This window comes from Pseudophryne corroboree, chromosome 4, assembly GCF_028390025.1.
Source record: "Pseudophryne corroboree isolate aPseCor3 chromosome 4, aPseCor3.hap2, whole genome shotgun sequence".
Classification (NCBI taxonomy): domain Eukaryota; kingdom Metazoa; phylum Chordata; class Amphibia; order Anura; family Myobatrachidae; genus Pseudophryne; species Pseudophryne corroboree.
In genome coordinates this window covers 330,051,022-330,071,809 of record NC_086447.1, presented here as the reverse complement: position 1 = coordinate 330,071,809, position 20,788 = coordinate 330,051,022, and the positions used below count along the sequence as shown (strand labels likewise).

The window sequence follows — 20,788 nt, the reverse complement described above, 5'->3', positions numbered from 1 at the left end:
AATTATTAATATTTTGATAACGCCTCTTTCTGAGAGCTGGGTTGGATACACAACCGAAACCAGAACTAAAATTAGATTATTAATTTAAGTAAACACTTCAAAGCTTATGTTACAGAAAAGAAAGTTACAAGATATAATGATGAAAAGTCAGTCACAAGTAAAGACCGTTTCAAGAAAAAAAAATAGGGAGAGAAAACCCACTGATCCTAACACATGCAGAGTGGAACGATGGGATGAAGTGAAGCCTCTTCAGATATTATCAGGACCTTACAGAGCCAGGATGCTTCTCCTGACTCGCTTCTTTGATAACGGACAACTTGCAGTCTGCGAGTGGTGAATTTAAGAACTCAAACTGCCCTCTCTCATAGTCCCCACCTCGGGGTTCCTTAACCCTTTTCAGATCACAATTAATTGTGTAAACTCAACTGTAACATGAGGTATCTTGGTCATATACACAGGGGCTGACAAACAAAGGCGTAACTAGGGTTTTCGGAGCCCAGGGCAAGATGGAAAATGGCGCACCCCCCAAAAAAAAACACACACCAAAAGAAGCATGCGAAAAAATGGGCGTGGCCACACACCAGAAGGAGCCCACAGTGCCAGTTACATTGCCCCACAGTGCCAGTTACATGCCCCACAGTGCCAGATACATTGCCCCACAGTGCCAGATACATTGCCCCACAGTGCCAGTTACATTGCCCCACAGTGCCAGTTACATTGCCCCACAGTGCCAGATACATGCCCCACAGTGCCAGTTACATTGCCCCACAGTGCCAGATACATTGCCCCACAGTGCCAGATACATTGCCCCACAGTGCCAGATACATGCCCCACTGTGCTCCCCCCCCCCCCCGGTCACTCGCCGCTTGTGGCTCACCTCTGATATGTGAGGGGAGGAGAGCGCAGCACCTCTCCTTCCCCTCACTGCTCCAGGTCTCCGGCGGCTGTGTGGCGCCGGTTCGCTAGCCAATCAGAGCTCGCGGACCGGCAGCCAATCTAACGCTGCCGGAGACCGGACACACGCAGCGCTGCTGGCAGCGGCGGTGAGGGGAGGGAGAGACGCTGCGCTTTCCTCCCCTCACATTTCGGCGTGACGGGGGCGAGTGGGGCATGATGCCCTGGCCGCCGGCGGCGCCCACCTCTCCTGGGCCAGCCAAGACGCCCAGGGCACGTTCCCCACTCGCCCTACCCTAGTTACGCCTCGGCTGACTAATTACTTTTCCCATTGCTTTTGAAGCTGGGCAATCTGATTTATCAATCATACTAAGACACCGTTATATCTAGCTGAGTGAAGTTTTTATCACCTTCCCTAGCCAGCATGTCTTTTCTGGTCTGTCTGGTGACCCCCTGGGGTCAGTAAACAACCTGTTGGGAGTTACACAAGCCAGTTTAGAGAACACATTTCAGGCCTGACCTGCGCTTACTTTAAGATCTCAGTTCTGATAAGGGTCTCATCAGACCCTATTTTGAAGCTCTGTGTCTGTAACGAGATACTAGCCTGGCCAGTACTATTCTTCCATTTGTCCTGAGAACACATTTACAACACATACAATACAATAGATCACAGACTTAATATAGTTTTTATGAATACAAAGAGGAAGGAGATACAATATGCTTCCCTGATGCCTTCTCTGCTTGACTTATCACAGAGCTTGGCTACCTTGACACATAGCAGAGTTCCTGCTGTGAAAGGGGCTGTTGGAATTACCTTTTCACACAGGATTTATACATAACCACACAAAGGGCATTTGCAGAGATTGAGCAATACAATATTTGCAGTTATGCACATTCTGGCGTCAGAATGGCGTCCAATCATGACAGTAAGTGCTTTCCTCTTTGTGATAGTTCTTTGCCTTTTCATAAGACAATACCTGCTGGAACTCCAGAAGAAGCCGCACATCATCTTCCAGGTTAAAACCCTAAACAAGAAAACAGCACGAGCACTATCACAAAGAGCCTGAAAAAAGTATATTGGCTGTCCCTATTCAAGTAAAATTACATTCTGTTTAAAGAGTCCATTGATCCAGTCTTATAATTAGATTACATTTGTTTCCAGGATTTTAGGGAAATATAGTTCTATATCTATGTAGTCTTACTGAGCTGGTCCAAATTTCATTTCAGGATGCCAATTGTTAGGCCTTTCCCCAGCCACCTACAGAATGGACTTGCACTGTAAATGCGCCAAATATATGTCTCTTGTGTCAGTATGAATTTTCTTTTCAGGTGCCCAAGATGATATTAAAATGATCATATAATATCAAAAGACATCATTTGGGCTATGATTTTTGTCCAATTTCCAATCTATGCAACCAGTTCAATTTATTGGCCGGATTAATAGTTGCCCTTTATCCATTGCTGCGTTCTGTCCGTGAAGAGGGTTTTTCTATATGCATGCACACATTAGTGATTTGTCCCATTGAAATTCCCCAATGAAATTGGCGCCATATCAATTTGCCAGTAAGCATCCTAGATCAATCCATCCAAAAAATGGATTTGGACTCACCAGTCATGGATCCCTAATACTCAGTTCCCCTGTGCAAAGTAAATCTATCACACCAGCTGCCCAGGAGTAGAGAATAGCACTCTAAAATGAACTGAAACAAACTTATGGAGGCCAATAACTTTCTAATAGGGACTACTCCCAACTCAGGAGCACAATTTAGAATGCAGCACTTGTGTCAGTTGCTTATATATACGAGGCGCATATCCTGTGGCTTTGGCTGTGCCAAATAGCCCCTCTTGGCATGCCAAGTCCCATGCAAAGTTTTCACTCAAAAGGTATGTTTTTATTCACTGTACTTCCACATGGGGTTATCCTGTCTTTCAGTAGTAGTCCTTTAGTGGCTAGGAGTGTACTGGCCTCTCTGGGTCAGCTTCACCATGATGGTGATCTTCAAATATTTGAACAATTGTGGGAAGAGCTGGACATTTTCATATATGGCGTGAGATGCCCAGCTTGACTGAGCTGCTCCAAGAGGAGTAGTGCAGAATCTTTTTCTTTACGTTTTGCTTCTTATTTGCATTGTCGACACAGTGGAACACCACTCGGTATACTACAGACACTGGACTGTGACTTTTAACCATGTAGGGATTACTTTTAAACTAGAGATGTGCACTGAACCATTTTTGCTGGATTTGGATTTGGTTCTAATTCGTCGGCCGTCTTTGGATTTGGATTTACCAAATCGCCTTGACTGTCTTTGGATTTTATTCAAAAATGTACAAAAAAAGCTAAAGTCACTTAGTTTGGGCCTTTTTTGTCCCTAGAGTATTAATAACCTCAATAACATTAATTTCCAGTCATTTCCACTCAATTTTGACCACTTCACAGTTCACAATATTGTTTTCACCAATATTGTCCAAAGGCTGGCTGGCTAAACTGTGGTATACAATGTGGGTCGGCTACAGTGTGGGATATAATACTGGTTGGATACAGTGCGAGATACTGTGCGGGTCAGACAGTGCAAGGCAGATACACCAATAGTGCACTTACTGTGACAGGGGATGCCGGTGGTGTCCGCAGTGCGGGAGTGTCGGCAGTGCAGGGGTGCTGGCAGAGTCCTCATTGGGGGGTTGCCGGTGGTATCGGTGCTGCTGCAGGTGGACTTTCCGGTATCTCCAAGGGAAATTAATACAGACACTCTCCTTCTTTGACATCTGGAGGACATTGACTTTCTGGTGTATGGACTGGCTGGTTTACGATCTCCATTCCAGTGTGAGCTGTCTATCCCTGTGGAGGTTTTTATGTGCTTTGTGAAGCTTATCATTGTAAGTGTAACTTTGTTAATAAATTGACCTTGTTTTTAAAAAATGCCGTTGCACTAAATCCCTCTCCTTTTGAGTTACATATACTCCATTGGAGGAAGATGTTTTAAGAAACACCCCACATTTTGGAGGATGATGAGCAAGTTTTACACATATTAAATGGGAGTGTGATATCTTACTAAAAGGTGCTAAAAATCAGATATCAAACAGTGTTGCACTAAGTTGTTTCTTTCCTGTCTGAGGTACAAATATTGAAGTGGAGTCCTTAAAGGAAAAATTACCCACCTTGAAGAGATCGTTGATGGGTCTAATCACAGGAAAGACTAACCTATTTTGAATTTTTTATTGTATCTTTGTCACATGTAACTTTTCCGGCTGTGTTGGTAATGTTGGGGTGCTGGTGGTGTCGGCAACGAGGGAGTGCTGAAAGTGTCCTCAGTGCTGGGGTGTGTCGGCAGTGCAGGACTGGCACTGGTGTCGGCGGTGTCCTTAATGCTGGGGTGTGTCAGCAGTGTAGGGGTGCCGGCTGAGTCAGCAGTGCAGGGGTGCCGGGTGTTTCAGCAGCAATGTCCTCAGTGCGGGGGTGCTGGCAGTGTTGGGTGGTGGTGGTGGCAGTTCAAGCGGCAGTGGTACAGCGGTGCGGGCAGCAATCTTTACTAATGAAAGTCTATGGGGAAATGCTGATTGTCTGAGAGCCATGACAGATGGCTCTCTCAGCCAATCAGCAGTCATCCCCATAGAATTTTGAAATTGGCGCCCGATGCGAACACGCGAGATCCGACTGCGGGATCTCTAGTGTTTGCCTCACCCCGGGCTCAACCGAACCAATCATCTCTATTTTAAACATACACAAAGTCACAGAGGTACTTAGCACGAGGAAAGCCTCAGCCGCTCACATTGGAGCCCCACTTACACAGATTTAGACTTGGTCGCACACCGATATACAGATGTTGCACATCAAAGTGCAAGCTAGCAATATAGTTTTGTCACTCCCTGTTGTTTATTCCTATTCAAATAAGATGCAGATTTTGAGTGATAAAGTCACCTGGGACCGGGCTATATGGCGTGACTATATCATCTGTAAAAACTACAATTGTAAGCACTCCTTGTCATGCCAACACCCCAGATGCTTCATGAATCCTAGATAGCATACAGTATGTCATGGGCTAAATGACCAGCACAAACAATGAAAGAGACCTGTGCTAAAGGAGAGCAAAATCTATGAAGGCTCTATACGAAAATGAAAAACATGAAAATTGGTCCATGTTCAGGAGTCTGTCACCATACAAACAATTAATCTCAACACTTATTTCAGCAATGCAAAGGTGTACATACTGGAATATTTTGTTTTCTTGAAATAAAAATCATTGTTTAAAAAATAAAATACATAATTTTGATAAACCGACAAGAACATTGATATACAAATAGTGCAATAGAGGAAACACAAGGAAAACCGCTGCTAGAGTAACATACAGTATGCATGCATACTTTATGTGTGTACCAAAAAGCAAATACCCACTGTACGTGCTCTTCACATAAATCTTGTTTCTCTTTTTCCAGGTGATTAGTAAGGGAAATATAGGAAACAATAGTGTAGTGTATATTATACCAGTACAAAATATTTTAGTGGATGTATAATGGTATGCCTTCTAAACAGGAGGCACTCGATATCCCGGCTGTCTGGATCCCGGCGCCGGGATACCGACAAATATTCTCCTTCTTGGAGTGTCCACAGTACCCCTGGAGGGAGACTAAATAGCGTGGCGCACCACCATGCCCGCAGCGTGGCGCACACAGCAAGCCCGCAAGGGGCTCTTTTGTGCTCGCCCTGCTGCCGGCATTCAGCATTCCGACACCAGTATGCTGGGTGCCGGGATCCTGAACGCTGGTATATCGTAGTATACTCTTCTAAACAGTAGATAAAAATCAGCTTATCATAGTAAAATCCTGCTTGTTTCTTTGTTGACATACTGTATATCAGTCTCTAAGAAAGGAAAAATAGCACAATGGTGTAGCTTGTATGTTTAAACGGATTACAATTTGCAGTTTGTCAATCTGTTTACCTGTAAGCTGACAATTTAAAGCATAGCGGAAGAATTCAGATCATTCCTTGGTATTCTGTATGTCATTTGGGATCTGAGCATTTTCTTCAGCATATTTTCATATGCACAGATGGTGCGGGAAATTGCCCATAAACTTAGCATCTTCTTTGCAACATACTGCTGTAGCGGCCTACAAAGTCACTCACAGTGTACCATGCACCCAGACACTACATAAAATGCTCGGACCGGTAGTCAGCGCACCCCTGTATTGTGTGTTTGTCACATTAGTTATGTGAAAAAGATGCATATTTTGAGAAAACATTTCTGGTGGGACGCTTGGCACGGCTGCAGTAAAAGCCAATACACACACTGGGTGATTTTGAGCTGAGAGCAGGTCACTTTTGGTGTGTTGAGCTGCTTTTAGCTCAAAGCCGCCTAGTGTGTATGCACAAGCGATGAGCGCTGATGCGCGCTCTCGCTTTATCGCTGGCAGCCGCCGTTCATCTGCTGGTATTACCAGTAGATGAACGGCGGGGTGAGCAGCTTTCCATAGTGTCCTGCTATGGAAACCGGGTTCACTATGGTATGCCGGCGGTCGGGCTCCCGACGACCAGCATACCAGCGCCGGGAGGCCGACCGCCGGCTTACCGACAGTGTGGTGAGCGCAAATGAGCCCCTTGCGGGCTCGCTGCGCTCGCCACGCTATGGGCACGGTGGCGCACGCTATTTTATTCTCCCTCCAGGGGGGGCGTGGACCCCCACGAGGGAGAATAAGTGTCGGTATGCCGGCTGTCGGGATCCCGGCGCCGGTATACTGTGCGCCAGGATCCCGTCAGTCGGCATACTGAAGACCACCCATGGAAACCCGCTCACCCCTGCTGACATCGCTGGGCAGGGGGGAAAAGCGCTCAGTGTGTATGCTGCACTGAGCGCTTTTTAGCCCAGCGATGTCAGCCATCATCGCTGTGCGTACACGCTGGGAAAAAACACCCAGTGTGTATGGACCTTAGGTCTCAAAGTCTGTGACCCACCAAATTTTAGTTATTTATCCCAATTTGAGCAAAAATGAATGTAGACACAACTGTACCTCCAAAAATATTAATGTCCCACTAGTGTGATACTGTAAACAAAATGTATTGCCGCCCATATAAAACAAATACATTTCCTGTACATATAATGAACCATGAAGGCATTGTCGAACTGGGGCATGGAGGGCCCATGCATAGGGGTGTGGCCAGCCGCAACAGAGGTTTGACTAACCATTAGCAAGGGGATGGTCTGGGCTGTTTGATATATAAATTATACATATATATTGTAGCAAATACTGCTAGTGCATGCATGATGATGTTGACCCTGTGGGCCAGTCCAACCATGAATATAGGCTTATCTGAAAGTTTTAAATTGAACAAAATATAAAAACTGAGCGTGCGAGAAAAAACTTCCAAGCACTTTGTGAACTAATGAGTCTGCCACACTCCTTACGATGGTTAATTGTATGGGGATTGCACCTGTTAGGTGTTATAATAATTGTTTTTTTTTTTTATGTAGGTATTACGTTGGTATGTGTGGTGATGGCGCAAACGACTGTGGTGTAAGTACGAAACATGCCGTGTGTTATGAATTCCTTTGTTAATAGACAGTTTGCGCAATGATTTAAGTTCCACCTAAGCAATTATTCATTCCAGGCCCTGAAAATGGCTCATGTTGGAATTTCTCTCTCTGAGCAAGAAGCATCTGTGGCTTCACCATTCACTTCAAGCACTCCGAATATTGAATGCGTCCCACATCTCTTAAAGTAAGTTGTTTTCTGATCTTTTGTTTTCTGTACATTGTTAATCCATTCAGAGTGAAACAATTACATTTATGTATTAAACCCCAGCTAAATTCAGAGTGTATTTTTTTTATAGTTGTTTAACAATGAGTGTGGCTTATTTCAACAGTGGTCCGTTTCCAAGTCATACACTGTAGCATTATCAACTGATTGTTACTTGGGTTGTGGTTCAGTCTCAAAAAAATAAAAATAAAAATAAAATAAATAAAATAATAATAAAAAAATAAATATATATACAGGGCAGATACAGTGGGTGACGGGGAGAGGGTGATGCCAGGGAGAGGGTGACATCAGTGGGTGATGCCAGGGAGAGGGTGATGCCAGGGAGCTGGTGACAGTGAGAGGGTGACAGAAGTGGGTGACAGTGAGAGGATGCCAGCTGTGGGTGACAGGGAGATGGTGATGCCAGGAAGCCGGTGACAGGAAGAGGGTGCCAGCTGTGGGTGACAGTACGGGGTGACTGGGAGAGGGTGATACTAGGGAGAACACATTACTGTCCCACTCTGTCAGCAGTATGCATACAGCATACAACATACGCAGTACAGCCTTGGGTCCCCAGTACAGCATGGGTGAGCTTAGACCCATGTCAAAATAAAGTACCCGCCAATCTCCCCCATAAATCACAGCCAGCCGTGACCCATGCCGATAACAGTGATAGGAATTAACAAAACTGCTCCCTATGGCGGGGCTGCTCGTCCTCCAGCAGTTCCACTTCTACAGTGCTGCGCGGCCTGCGCTGGCCGGTGAGTGCACAAGCAGGCTGCTGGAGTCGAAGCAAGAGAGGAGATCGCTGTCCCAGGGCTGGATTAAGCCTTTAGGGGGCCCGGGGCACTTCAAACGGGGGGTCCTGTACCTCATGTCAGTACCTTGTCTCTGGATATGCCCACCTGGATGTATAAACAAAGTGTGATCTGCCGGCACTCGCGGTCGGTGTATAAATATCGATATTGATAAGACGGTTATACCTATAAACTTATCAGTGTTTCAATCTTATAACAAAAATTTTCATCTAGAGTAAAATAAGATAACTGTGGCTTACCTTAAATACTCTTCAATAAGCCCCATGTGCAGTTATGCTTCCTGCTGTCCCAGACTCCCACTGATGTCAGAACGGCGCCTATTTGCAGTGAGCATGACGTCGGCTGAAATTTTTTTCATAAAATTGAAGTGTTGAGAAGTATACAGATGTAACTGCCTTATCATAATTTATACAGTGACCTGCCCCGCCAGATCACTTTTTCTTTAACCCCTGCATTGGCGGGCACCCAGGACGCTGTAGTTATGTAGCCCATACACTTGTGCGATGCCCCGCGACATCGCGGGGCATCGCACCGGCAATTCAGGTGCAATGAAATCGCACCTGAACTGCCAAAGTGACTACCATGTGATCATGCGATAGATCGCATTGGATTTGGCCGGCGTGCCCGCACATCCCGTCGCATGGTGCACAATATGTGCACACAATCATACGATTGATCACACACATGCAATCAAAATAACGATTGTATGCCATACTGTATAAGTGTATGGTCACATTAGATATGAGTGGTGAGTCCTTGTTATATACAGTATGCCTCCACCCCTTATATATTTAGTGGCCCCCCTCATCCTCACCCCTTATATATTTAGATCCTCCCACCCAATAAATATTTAGTAACCCCTCTCCCTCCCATCCTTTATATATTTAATGAACCTTTCACTTCCACCTTATAAAATATACGCAATGATTCCCCCAGCTTGACAACCCCCCCCCCCCCACACACACACACACTCCCCGACCTCCCCTCTGACTGAGTCCAGCTCCAGAGTCCGAAGTCGCCTTCTCAGGGGATGAAACGTCATGAAGTCTCACCCCCCAGTGTCTGCTACACAGCGCTGTCACTGGCGCCACCGAGGGGAGGAGCTTGAAGCGCAGCAGCCGCCGCTGGTTCAGCCTGCAGGAGTCCGGTATAATTCTTCTTCTCTCCAGACTCCGCCTCCAGCAGCAGCTCTCTCCTCTCTACCGCCGCTGTTGGGAGTGCTGCTGCTGGATCCTGGAGACGAGAGAATCATCCCTGCACTGCACCTCCCCCAATTAATCCGGCCCTGCGCTGCCCTATTTTCCTCGTATGGAGGACTACACTCACTGTTGCTGTGAGTTGCTGGGAGATGGGGATAGGGGAGATGACGGGGGTAAGGGCACTGCCACTGGCCAGTCAAATATAAATCGGTGATGGGGCATGCCAAAGCGGCACTTCTGGTAGGTGCCGCCTATAGGGATTTTTTTAATGGGCTTTTACTCCCCAATGCTCACCCCCGCCCCCCACTTCCATCTCTTTAACATTGTTAGCTGGAAGTGCCTCTGAAACAAATTCAGAACAATTTTTGAAAAAGTAGAAATGATTAAAATAATGTAAAGGCTACAGCAGATACATATGACATAGAATATGTGTCATATGTATCTTCTCTATACTATCTCAATCATTAATGACAGGGGAGGCACTGCCTCCCCTGACTGCACGTCCCTGATACACAGTGTGTGTGTGTGTGTGTGTGTGTGTGTGGTGTATATATATTGTATATACAAAAGCCCTCACTCACTCACTGGCTGACTGACTCATCACTAATTCTCTTACTTCCCGATATGTTAGGAAGCTGAAAATTGACATAGGTATTCTTCAGGCGGGAAATGGGAGAACTATGTAATCAGAATTTTAGTAAACTTCCTCTAAGGGGATGAAAAGGGGGTTGACATAATGACGTCATTACCGATGCGTGGCTTGCGTTGCATGGAAGATAACGCCGAAACGGACAATCAGATAAAAATTTGGATTGCACCTCCAGTGTGTAGAATGTAATAAACTACAAAAATGGTCTTCAACCATGGATAAATATTTACTTACATTACAACGTCTCAAATTTACATCTCTCTAGATTTACCAAATTTTTAACACTCATTTATGTGTACAGTGAAAAGCAGAAACTCCCGTGCAAAGAACGGGTAGAACAGCTAGTTACAGCATACTTGCCTACCTGACCCTCTCCATGAGGGACAAAATACTCTGTTCCTGGACTTTCCTGGTAATGTATGATTGCCATCACCTGTGGTGAAACACCTTTCTTATCAATTAACTAGCTCACCACAGGTGATGGCAATCATACATTATCAGGAAAGTCCAGGAACAGAGCATTTTCTCCCTCATGGAGAGGGTCAGGTAGGCAAGTATGAGTTACAGATACCTCCTAACTTTGGAATTCTGGAAATCAGGTCAAAGGGCATGGCTATGCTGTACTCTGGCATGGTGCCGCCACAAAAAATTGCTGCCACGATGTGTGTGTGTACGCATCGCTGCAAAACTTAGCATAGCTATATCTGTACGTACACACACACACTTGATCATTTTTATCAGTGGTGATTACCCTACTAGTATGTTTTTCGGCTGGCTGAGGAAACCAGAGTAACTGTAAGAAACCCACACAAATACAGGGTGATCATACAAACAATACATGGATAGGTTATATTAATATCATAATATACTTGCAATACAGTAAAATGGTTGTCCCTTTTTATCTAAGATGGTGGAAGACAGGTGTTGGCCTATACTTTTGTTAGGGCAACTTTGGCAATTTTCAGGCGCACTTTAAATAGGGATGTCTGTGCATTTTTAGGATCATTTTATCAAAGTAAGAAAAACAATGAAATACAGAGATGTGTAATAATCTGAATTACTGCTTTGTTTACACTTATTTAAGAATAGAAAATAAAAATGTGCATTTCCAGTCAGACCCACAAAAGTACAGTATTCACAGATTTGTATTTCCAGAGGCACTCCCCAAAGCCAGGAATATTCGATCATTTGCAGGGTTTACTCTGTGACCAATTGCTGCGCCAAAGCAGATCATTTAGCTGGGATTACCTAATGGTGGACTGAACCTCTTAGCTCCGAGAGCTGCATTGTAAATTAATTAAGAAATCACAAAATCTGTGATTCACGCCTGGATAACCCTTTGATTCAGCAGTTTACGCGGAATCAGTAGGTTTTCGGGCCTGAAACCCTGATTTTAGGCACCGGAAAAAGCCACACTATGGGTTTTTTTTGCCAACAAGTAGCCACTGGGCAAACCCAGCGGCTACTTAAATATCCGTTTTAGAATGTACCTAATACTGGCCATACATTAAGACGACCAGCATCATCTCACGATTTTCCCCACAGCTCCCCGGCAGCTTCTGGAGTATGATATCGTTAGCTCAGACAAAGTACCTAGCGATTTATTGTATGACCAGTAATTCACCGCTAACCAGCTCACCTGATCATATGGGCTGCTCGTATGATCAGAGGACACGACATTCGACCTGCGGAACTGCACATCGGACCGTAATCGTTCCCAAATACTGCACGATTTACACACGATGCATCGTACGAGGCGTCCAAATCATGTATTCAGAACTTAAATCGTTCTAGTGTATGGCCAGCTTAAGAATGTGAGACCAGGAGAAATGGACACAACTGTGCACCTAGAAAAGCAGTGCACTACCGCACATTCACTTGTTTTGTTCTACGCATCATTTATAGTCATATGGGGGAGCAAGAGCTTGGACACATTCCACAATAAACTGACACATTAGAAGATACTATAGAAATAATACTGCAGTAAATTCCAACTATATTTACCTTCATGACATTGATTGACTGATTGCTGTGCTTTTTTTGCAGAGAAGGAAGAGCTGCGCTAATTACCTCTTTCTGTGTATTCAAGTACATGGCGCTTTATAGCATGATTCAGTACATCGGGGTGCTGCTACTTTACTGGGTATGAAAATGAAATGTCCTGTTACAAGTGCATACATGTCTTTCCATAAGCAGCAGTGGATAATTCTATTTTATTTTGTGGAGTTTGGGATGCCTATTCTACAGCCACACATGGTAGTGGTGAAAGGGTTGGCATTAAGTTCTTTACATATAGCTTGTTCTCCTATATACTGTCTGAGTTGCTATTAATTTTCAGCACTTAATGCTTTTAGGTATGCTGTATATATACCAGCACATATTTTTCACATTTAAGATTTAACAAATAAGCCTCTGCCTTGTAATTTACACCTAGAGAAACATGATTATTAAAGTACTTTACTGTAGGCGGGATGTGTAATAAACATTTAATGTATTAGGCCATCGTTTCACAACTTCGATCCTCAAGTCACAATCAGGGCTGTCTTAACAGCAGTGTAGGCCCCTGGGCACAGCAATCCTTCAGCGGTAGGGGTGGGGGGTGCTATCAGCAGCAGCTTTGATATCCCACGGGCAGTAGGGGGTGTTCTATCTTCCGCTCAGCTTGTAGGACCTGGAGCAGTAATTTCTGATAATTACTCCTTTACTGCACAGATGGGGATAAACTGTAGAAGGGGGCATTAGGCTGAATGAAGAAGCCCTGGTACATGACTACCAGGATGGTAGGGGGTGTTTAATACATAGGGGAGAGGTGGATAGTGGAGTGGGCTTAATATTTATAATTTTCCGGTGGGAGGGCAGCTTGCTTCACTGCAGATATCTCAAGTTCCTGAAAATATATGGGATAAAAAACTAGAAAGTCCCACCTTTCAGGAGGCACTGGAGACTTGGGGATCTCAGAGTTCAGGAGCCAGAGCAATTCACCAATGAAAATCTAAAACTTCATATTAGGCGTGTGGAGCTGGAGCAGGGACCAGCTGCTTGAAGGCTGATATCTCTGGTTCTGGGCATAGTAGAAACAAGCTGCCAATGTCCACTAAAAGGGAAGAGTCACAGCTTATGGCTTTTACCCGCAGAAATACTCTAAGTCAGACAGAACCTGAGATATCTGGCTGGGAAAAGCAATTAACAGGCTTGGATGGGGACCACTGCTTTCAAGTCGGATATCTCCGGTTCCCCAGGGCCGAAAAAATCTGGTACCCCTGGAAAGCGGGGACCCTCAGCTATCACACTAGAGCCCTTATACTCCTGGGGCCCTTGGGAAAGAGCCCATTGAGCCCATACAAAAGACTGTCCCGGTCACAATAACAATCCAGGTTTTAAGGTTAGCCATACTTGAACACAGGTGACTTTATTAGTACCTCAGTTATTTTGAGTTAAGCATCTGTGTTCAAGCATAGCTATCCTTAAAACCTGGTCTGTTAGAGTGCCTTGAGGACTGAGATTGGGAAACACTGTATAAGGCAGGGCACCTTAGAATAAACATGAGGTTAAAGATGTAATGCGCACAGTGAGAAATCTAACTAGTACATACTACAGTACCTGGTCTAGGTCTGTCCTGTCTCACTTGCAGTGGGAGCCGTTGTGTCACATAGGATGGCTCTCATTGCACACGCATTTTACAGAATTATTAAACTGTAGAAGATTTTTTGCTGACAAGTTTTTTTTTTTTTTTCTTATCACCATATTTCTGCAAAAAGTGTTTCACAAAAATACTAATTAGGCCGATGTACCAGTGAGTGAACCACTGCCCTAAACTGTAATCAGGAGCACCACAAACTTTTTGGTTGTGGGGAGGAAATATAATTTCATTTTGGCGCCCCTAAATCACTGAGTGTCACCCCCTCAGGGGCAGCTGGACTTACCCGTCACACCATCTACTTGATGACAGAGATCTCTCCCCCCCCCCTCTCTCTCTATATATATATATATATATATATATATATATATATATATATATATATATATATATATATATATATATAATGGTATGGATATACAGATTAAGTCCGCGCAAACATCACAATGTTCCAGATAATGCAATATGTCATGTAGTGCAGGCTCATCCACTCCAGCCAAGAGAGTAAAGATTATAAAAAAATTGCAAATGAGGAGAGCGCACTCGTGAATAGCATATAAAACAACTTTACTAAGTATAAAATATCCACATACATGTAAGTCTAAAAATCCACACCGGCTCCCTAGTAACAGTCACTTTGATGCAGCATATTTGCCCAATAGTGGTTTCCTCAGGTGGAGCTCACCACCAGCTCTTGCACTCAGCGGTTGACGCCAGCTGTCTACATCAGTAAGCCACGCCCAATGCATTTCATCATTAATGGACTTCGTCAGGAGGTCATGTGTTCGATTCCCACCATGGCCCTAACTGTGCAGGGTTTGTATAGTCTCCCTGTACTTGCATGGGTTTCCTCTGGGTACTCCGGTTTCCTCCCACAATCCAAAAATATACTGGTAGGTTAATTGGCTCCCAACAAAATTAACCCTAGCATGAATGTCTGTGTGTACACGTGATGGGGAATATAGATTGTAAGCTCCACTGGGGCAGGGACTGATGTGAATGGGCAAATATTCTCTGTAAAAGTGCTATATAAATAACTGGTAATAATAATAATAAATAATAATAATACAGTGGTTAATGCCATCGCTATTTCGATGCAAAACGGAACACTTTCAGGGGATATCTACATTTTAAGGGTATCACGATTTTTGGGGGTTATTTTCCACAAAATGTTTATAATAAACATGCCCCAAAACATAACTGTAATTATTGGGTGACTTTATGTAAAAGACGAAGAGACAGAATCATAGCTCACGCCCTGGCTGAGGCTGGTCATGGAGGGTAATGAGACTTTACAGGATACATTTTCAACTGGAAATGGGGGTAAGTCAGGGGTTGTCAAAGGGGAAGGGGGTGGTAGGCAAAAGGGGAGCGGAGGTGGTAGAGGTGGGGAACATATGAAGTGGGAGGTGAGAAGGGCACAGGGCTGGTCCCAGAGGAGGGCCCAGCCCACAGTTACTAGCTACACACTTTAGAGAATGGAGTTGGGTGCAGTGGGGAGTATTACCCTGGAGACAGGTGTAGAAGGGCTGTGGATAGGTATACGGTTGAGCAGGCGGAAGGGGTATTATCTCCGTCCTGACACTGCTCGCATTCATTTTGACTAGTGCCTTACAAATATTTTTTTTTTTTGGGGGTGGATGATGAGAAAATAACAATCAAGCTTTCTTAAATTGTTTCCAAAAGATAGAAAAAATGAATCAACTCAAATTAAAGACTGTATAGAAAATATACTATATTAAAGTGATGTACATATTATCAACTTAAAGTACATAAACCATAGATATTGGATTCACATTAAGGTTTCCAGATCCTAGACTGTTTGTTGGTAAAAGTAAAAATGTATTAGGAGATCATTTGTGAGGGGAGCCCCGAGATTTCTACTGCCTAGGGGCCTCCACAGGGTTTAATCCGGCACTGGTTGCGCACTGCTGCGACCTCGTTAGTCCCATCTGCAACTTTATGCTAACGCCAGGGTTTAATCCAGCACTGCTTACCACCATCATTTTTTGTAACAAAGTCTTAGAGAATTAATATGTAAATATACCTAAATAACGTTTTTTTTTTACATTTTTGCAATTTCCCCTAATCTCTTTGTACATTGTGAAATCTGAGATTTTATGTATCTCAGAGCAAACTGAGGTTCACAGAATTATGATACACTTTAATGGATTCTATTACTTTTGCTGTGCCATACCATCAGTGTGATACTGTACTAAGTTCAAAGTGAACTTTGCTTTGCATAAAGTGAATATTTTTGAAGTGTTATATTTTTGAGGTGTTCTTCATAATGCCGGTTTATATGTGTATACGCAACCTTTTAACTTGGTGAAACAGATAACTTTTAAAGGGGTTGTTAATGGTCTGTTTACAGACTGTGATACCAATGTTTAACTATTTTAATTTTTTTTCCCATCAGGAAAAAAATTCTTTTTCAAATTACCAATTCCTTTTCCAAGATCTGGCCATAACTACTGTAATCAGTGTGACTAGTAAGTAATACTGGATTTCTCTACTTCTTCTTTAATTATCAACTGTCCCAAGAACTCCCAAAGTCTTTCCAGCGTGCTTCTTATAGTTTATTGCCCGTGTAATAATATAGTGTGTCTGTGAGTATGCATTGCCTGTTCTCTGTTTATAACCAGTGTTAGAAGTGTAGATTAAATGATTCATTCTTAGGGGCCTATTTACTAACTTGAACATCACAAAGTAAAGTCAGTGTCTTCATAACTTTAGTAGCATGCCTATATATCAGCACTATCACCAGCGTTTGGGAAGCTGAAGCTGTGAAATCCAGCCCACATTCTTCTAAAAGGGCTGCAGTATGGGATCATTTCTGAGGCTCCAAAAAGCTTAGCTTTTCATAGCTTGGCCCTGATAGCTAATGCCTATGGGCTACAGTACCTCTGGAGAGGGATTTCCTTTTGTGGCATGCAGACAGTGCGTGCGCTGGATATACGTGCGCCGTGCAATCAGCTCCTTTGGTAAGCTAGTTATATAAATACTGTCAATGGGATAAACTGCTTGCTGGACTTATTGGATGTGCTGTACCATCTAGTAGTGATAACAAATGTTTATTAACAAGCAAAAATGCGAGCAACAATAATTGTGCTCCTTAGAGGGAATAGTAATGCATTTGGGAGAATGATGTTTAAAAGAGTCAATGTTATAAGCACAATATGAATAATGAAAACAATTTAATTATTACATGTATATTTATGTTAGCCAAATTTCTTTGTAACAGTGAGTTTGAATAAAGCCTATCCGAAGCTGGCGCCCTACAAACCTCCAGCACAAATGATCTCTCCCCCCCTGCTCCTCTCTGTGACACTTAACATTTGCGTCAGTCTTATTTTACAAATCTGTGGCTTTCTCATTGTACACGACCAGCCTTGGTACAGCCCTAATGATATCTTCAAGTAAGTTCTAATCTTTTAAATCCTCTTTCACCTCTATTATTTTCTAGATTTAATAGTTTAACTTAATGTATCTAAAGTGTATCTAGCAATGTTATGGGAGCCCATACCTCAGGAGACTATCGGGGACTGGCAATTGGTAAAATGGTGAATAATTGCCTATACAGTATGGCCTGCATTAATTAACAGATTCATTTTTATTTTGTATGGTCACGTCTGTTTGTACTCTACAATTGTGGGCAAAGGTGGCAAATTGCAGTTGCCGCTGTGTTTTAAATGCTGGCAACAGCAGCCCTTCTCGCACACTTTACCTGGTCAATTTGCAGTGCACTACGGGGTAGCAAACACTTTTTTGTGAGATCCCACTGCCATAAAGCACAGTGGTTGCTATGCTGATTTGGCAGGATGTATAAATTCACCCACAATTGAATTCCCCCCATAGATTTGAAAAAATAAATCCACTCCAAAAATTGTATGGTTAGTGTTCTAGCTTAAACCTACTTATAGATGCAATGCACCAGTCACTGCAACTGCTCTAGTTGTTGCTCAAAACTGGCCACAGGGACAAGGAGATAAAGTACAGTAAGTGTGGTCCGCCCATCCTAAATCATTATGCCTGAGCATAATTACAGGCAGCTAATGGCTGAGTCCCTGATTGTACTTACAGAATACACAGTGTAATGTCCAGTACTGTATTGTTTCGGTTGATTTTGCCTGAAAATTGGCATCTGTGGCCACACTGCTTGTCATTTTTTACAATTATTATATTCAGAAATGTTCTGACACTTGATTCCTGAGAAAAAGTGGATACCTTCCCAAAGAACATAGGTAATAATAAAAAAGGGCAGTACATACTCCCGGTCGATAATTAATCCATACATTTATATAAACAATTATTTTATGTTTTGTTACAAAACATTTAAAAATTGTAACACCCCTCTTTATCTTCTAACTAACTACAGGGCCTGCAATCCAGTGAATGAGAGCTACTCCTATAACTTGAGTAGTAGTAATAATTATACTACACAGGACCAGCCTACAAAGACGGAGTATCAGAGCTATCAAAACACCACTGTTTGGCTGCTGGCCACTTTAAATTGTCTAATTGTTGCTTTTGTATTCTCAAAAGGAAAACCATTCAGACAGCCTATTTATACAAACTGTAAGTATGATCTATTATCTAACAGCTGAATGGGAATGATCAAACCCTATTTTAATATAGGCTTCCAGATAATTCATAATTAAATATTACAAAAATGTGAAATAGCATAGATTTGTGACACTGATCCTACCAACAGTGTACATTTTATTTTTATTACTGGGGAGTGTGTGTGTGTGTGTGTGTGTGTGTGTGTGTGTGTGTGTGTGTGTGTGTGTGTGTGTGTGTGTGTGTGTGTGTGTAATTAATGTGTGCTGGGGAGGAGGGATATAACTTATTTGTGCTGGGGGGTTAAATAATGTGTACACAGGTGGGGGTTGTAATAAATGTGTGCTGGGGGTGTAATTAATGTGTACTGGGAAGGGGGGGTGTAATTAATGTGTACTGGGGGGTGTAATTAATGTATACTGGGGAGGGGGAGTGTTATTTATGTGTGCTAGAGATGGCGGTGTAATTAATGTATAGTGGGGAGGGGGAGTGTTATTTATGTGTGCTGGGGAGGGGGGTGTCATTAATGTGTGCTGGGGAGGGGGGTGTCATTAATGTGTGCTGGGGAGGGGGGTGTCATTAATGTGTGCTGGGGAGGGGGGTGTAATTAATGTGTGCTGGGGAGGGGGTGTAATTAATGTGTGCTGGGGAGGTTTGTTTCATTAATGTCTGCTAGGGAGGTGTCATGTTAATGTGTGCTGGGGAGAGGGGTACGTGTAAAGGGAACTCTACCTCTCGCAATGTGTAAAAGGGAACTCTACCGACTTCCGGTTCCGGGTTGATGGCGTGAGGCAGCAGGTCCCGAAGCTCCGCCACAATCCCTCTGCAGACGCCTTTTAACGGCCCTTCCAGGCCTCCAATCCCCCCCCCCCCCCTGCATCTGTGACCCTGATGGACCACTTTGTGACGCCTGCAGCTGCGGTTGGCGAGCAGCCGCAGCACCAAGAAAAATGCTGTGCGGCGGGGACTATGACGCCGGAGGTGGGCCCTGATCCTGTCTCCCCTGCCCCAAAGAAAGTAGCGGCTGTTACTGTCCCCCCGTCGGAGCGTGCTGCAGACACTCCGGTTTCATATGCCGACATGGTGGACGCAATCCGGTTCACCATGACCCCCCTCCTCACTCAAGCTGTCTCTGACATAACGCTGCAGCTGCAGCACTTACAACAACGTGTATCCCGTACAGAAAATCAATTGGATGCATAATGTTGATGAGCTGCAGCAGTCTGCGAAAACCCTGACTTCAGACAACTACCATATATGGAACAAGCTCGATGATATCGTGAACAGGTCGCGCAGAAATAATATTAGGCTAGTGGGCCTTCCTGAATCCGTCAAGGGTCCAGCACTTGCTCACTTTGTACGCTCTACGTTGCCCAACCTCCTGGATATTGAGCAAGACTGTTGTGACTTGGTAATTGAAAGGGTGCACCGAGTGGGACCTCACCCCACCCCTAATGAGCCTCGTCCGAGAGTCACGCTATTTCGCTGCTTGAACTACCTCCATAAGACTGCCTTTTGGTCTGCGTCCCGTTGTATCAAGGATCTTCAATGGGAGGTCCACAAACTTTTTATTTTCCAGGACTACTCCGTGGAATTGACTCGTGCCCGGAAAGCATTCTCTCCAATTTGCTCCCAACTTGTCTCAGAGGGCCGCAAGTTTGGCTTGCTCTACCCAGCCCATTTAGGCATCTATGATGGCCCCTCCTATAAGGACTTCCTCTCCCCTGCAGACGCCCATGCTTTTCTCAAAGACCTCCCTCGGCCCTCGGATGCTGACATCAGTGATCCTCCACCCGCCGCGTCTACCTGAAGGTTTTTCTTTGCTGGTCGCCTGCCTGTAATTAGTGCTACCTCGGTAGTATCCGACTTCGGCACTGTTTTCATGTTTCATATCTCATGTTTTGTTTTACTGCACATGCTCTCTTTCTGATATTTCCTTTTTTCATACTGGTTGCTGCTCCCCAATGACCACACCCCTCTAATAATTATGTTATGCCTGTTATGATTACTTGTTTTTTATGCTGTCAAGACTCATTTACCAGCCTGCCTCTAGCCCCGAGCTACTGCCTTATGGGGCTTCGGCTCCTGACGCTAAGCTCCCCGCCCACTCCTACTATATAGGGCAATGCACCTTATTTTCTCCTCTTATTACCTGTGGAGGGAAGAACGGAGCTTCTCCCTCACACTCCACTACTGGTTTTATCGTTCATGTGGTTTCTATGTATGTCCCTGTCATTTTTCCTTTTCGGAAGTTCTGACTCCTTTTATACTGTTATGTCTCCTCTGACCACACCATTGATTT

General features: G+C 44.0%; 1 protein-coding gene across 1 annotated transcript in view; it reads left to right on the top strand.

Moving 5' to 3' along the window:
• The window catches only part of LOC134909487 (probable cation-transporting ATPase 13A4), a 230,513-nt gene that overhangs the window by 194,179 nt on the left and 15,546 nt on the right, over positions 1-20,788 (top strand). The window contains exons 22-27 of the mRNA XM_063916411.1: positions 7,356-7,398; positions 7,493-7,602; positions 12,333-12,429; positions 16,343-16,415; positions 17,168-17,342; positions 18,302-18,501. Of these exons, the coding sequence (XP_063772481.1) occupies positions 7,356-7,398; positions 7,493-7,602; positions 12,333-12,429; positions 16,343-16,415; positions 17,168-17,342; positions 18,302-18,501 (698 nt within the window). The remainder of the gene's footprint in view (positions 1-7,355; positions 7,399-7,492; positions 7,603-12,332; positions 12,430-16,342; positions 16,416-17,167; positions 17,343-18,301; positions 18,502-20,788) is intronic.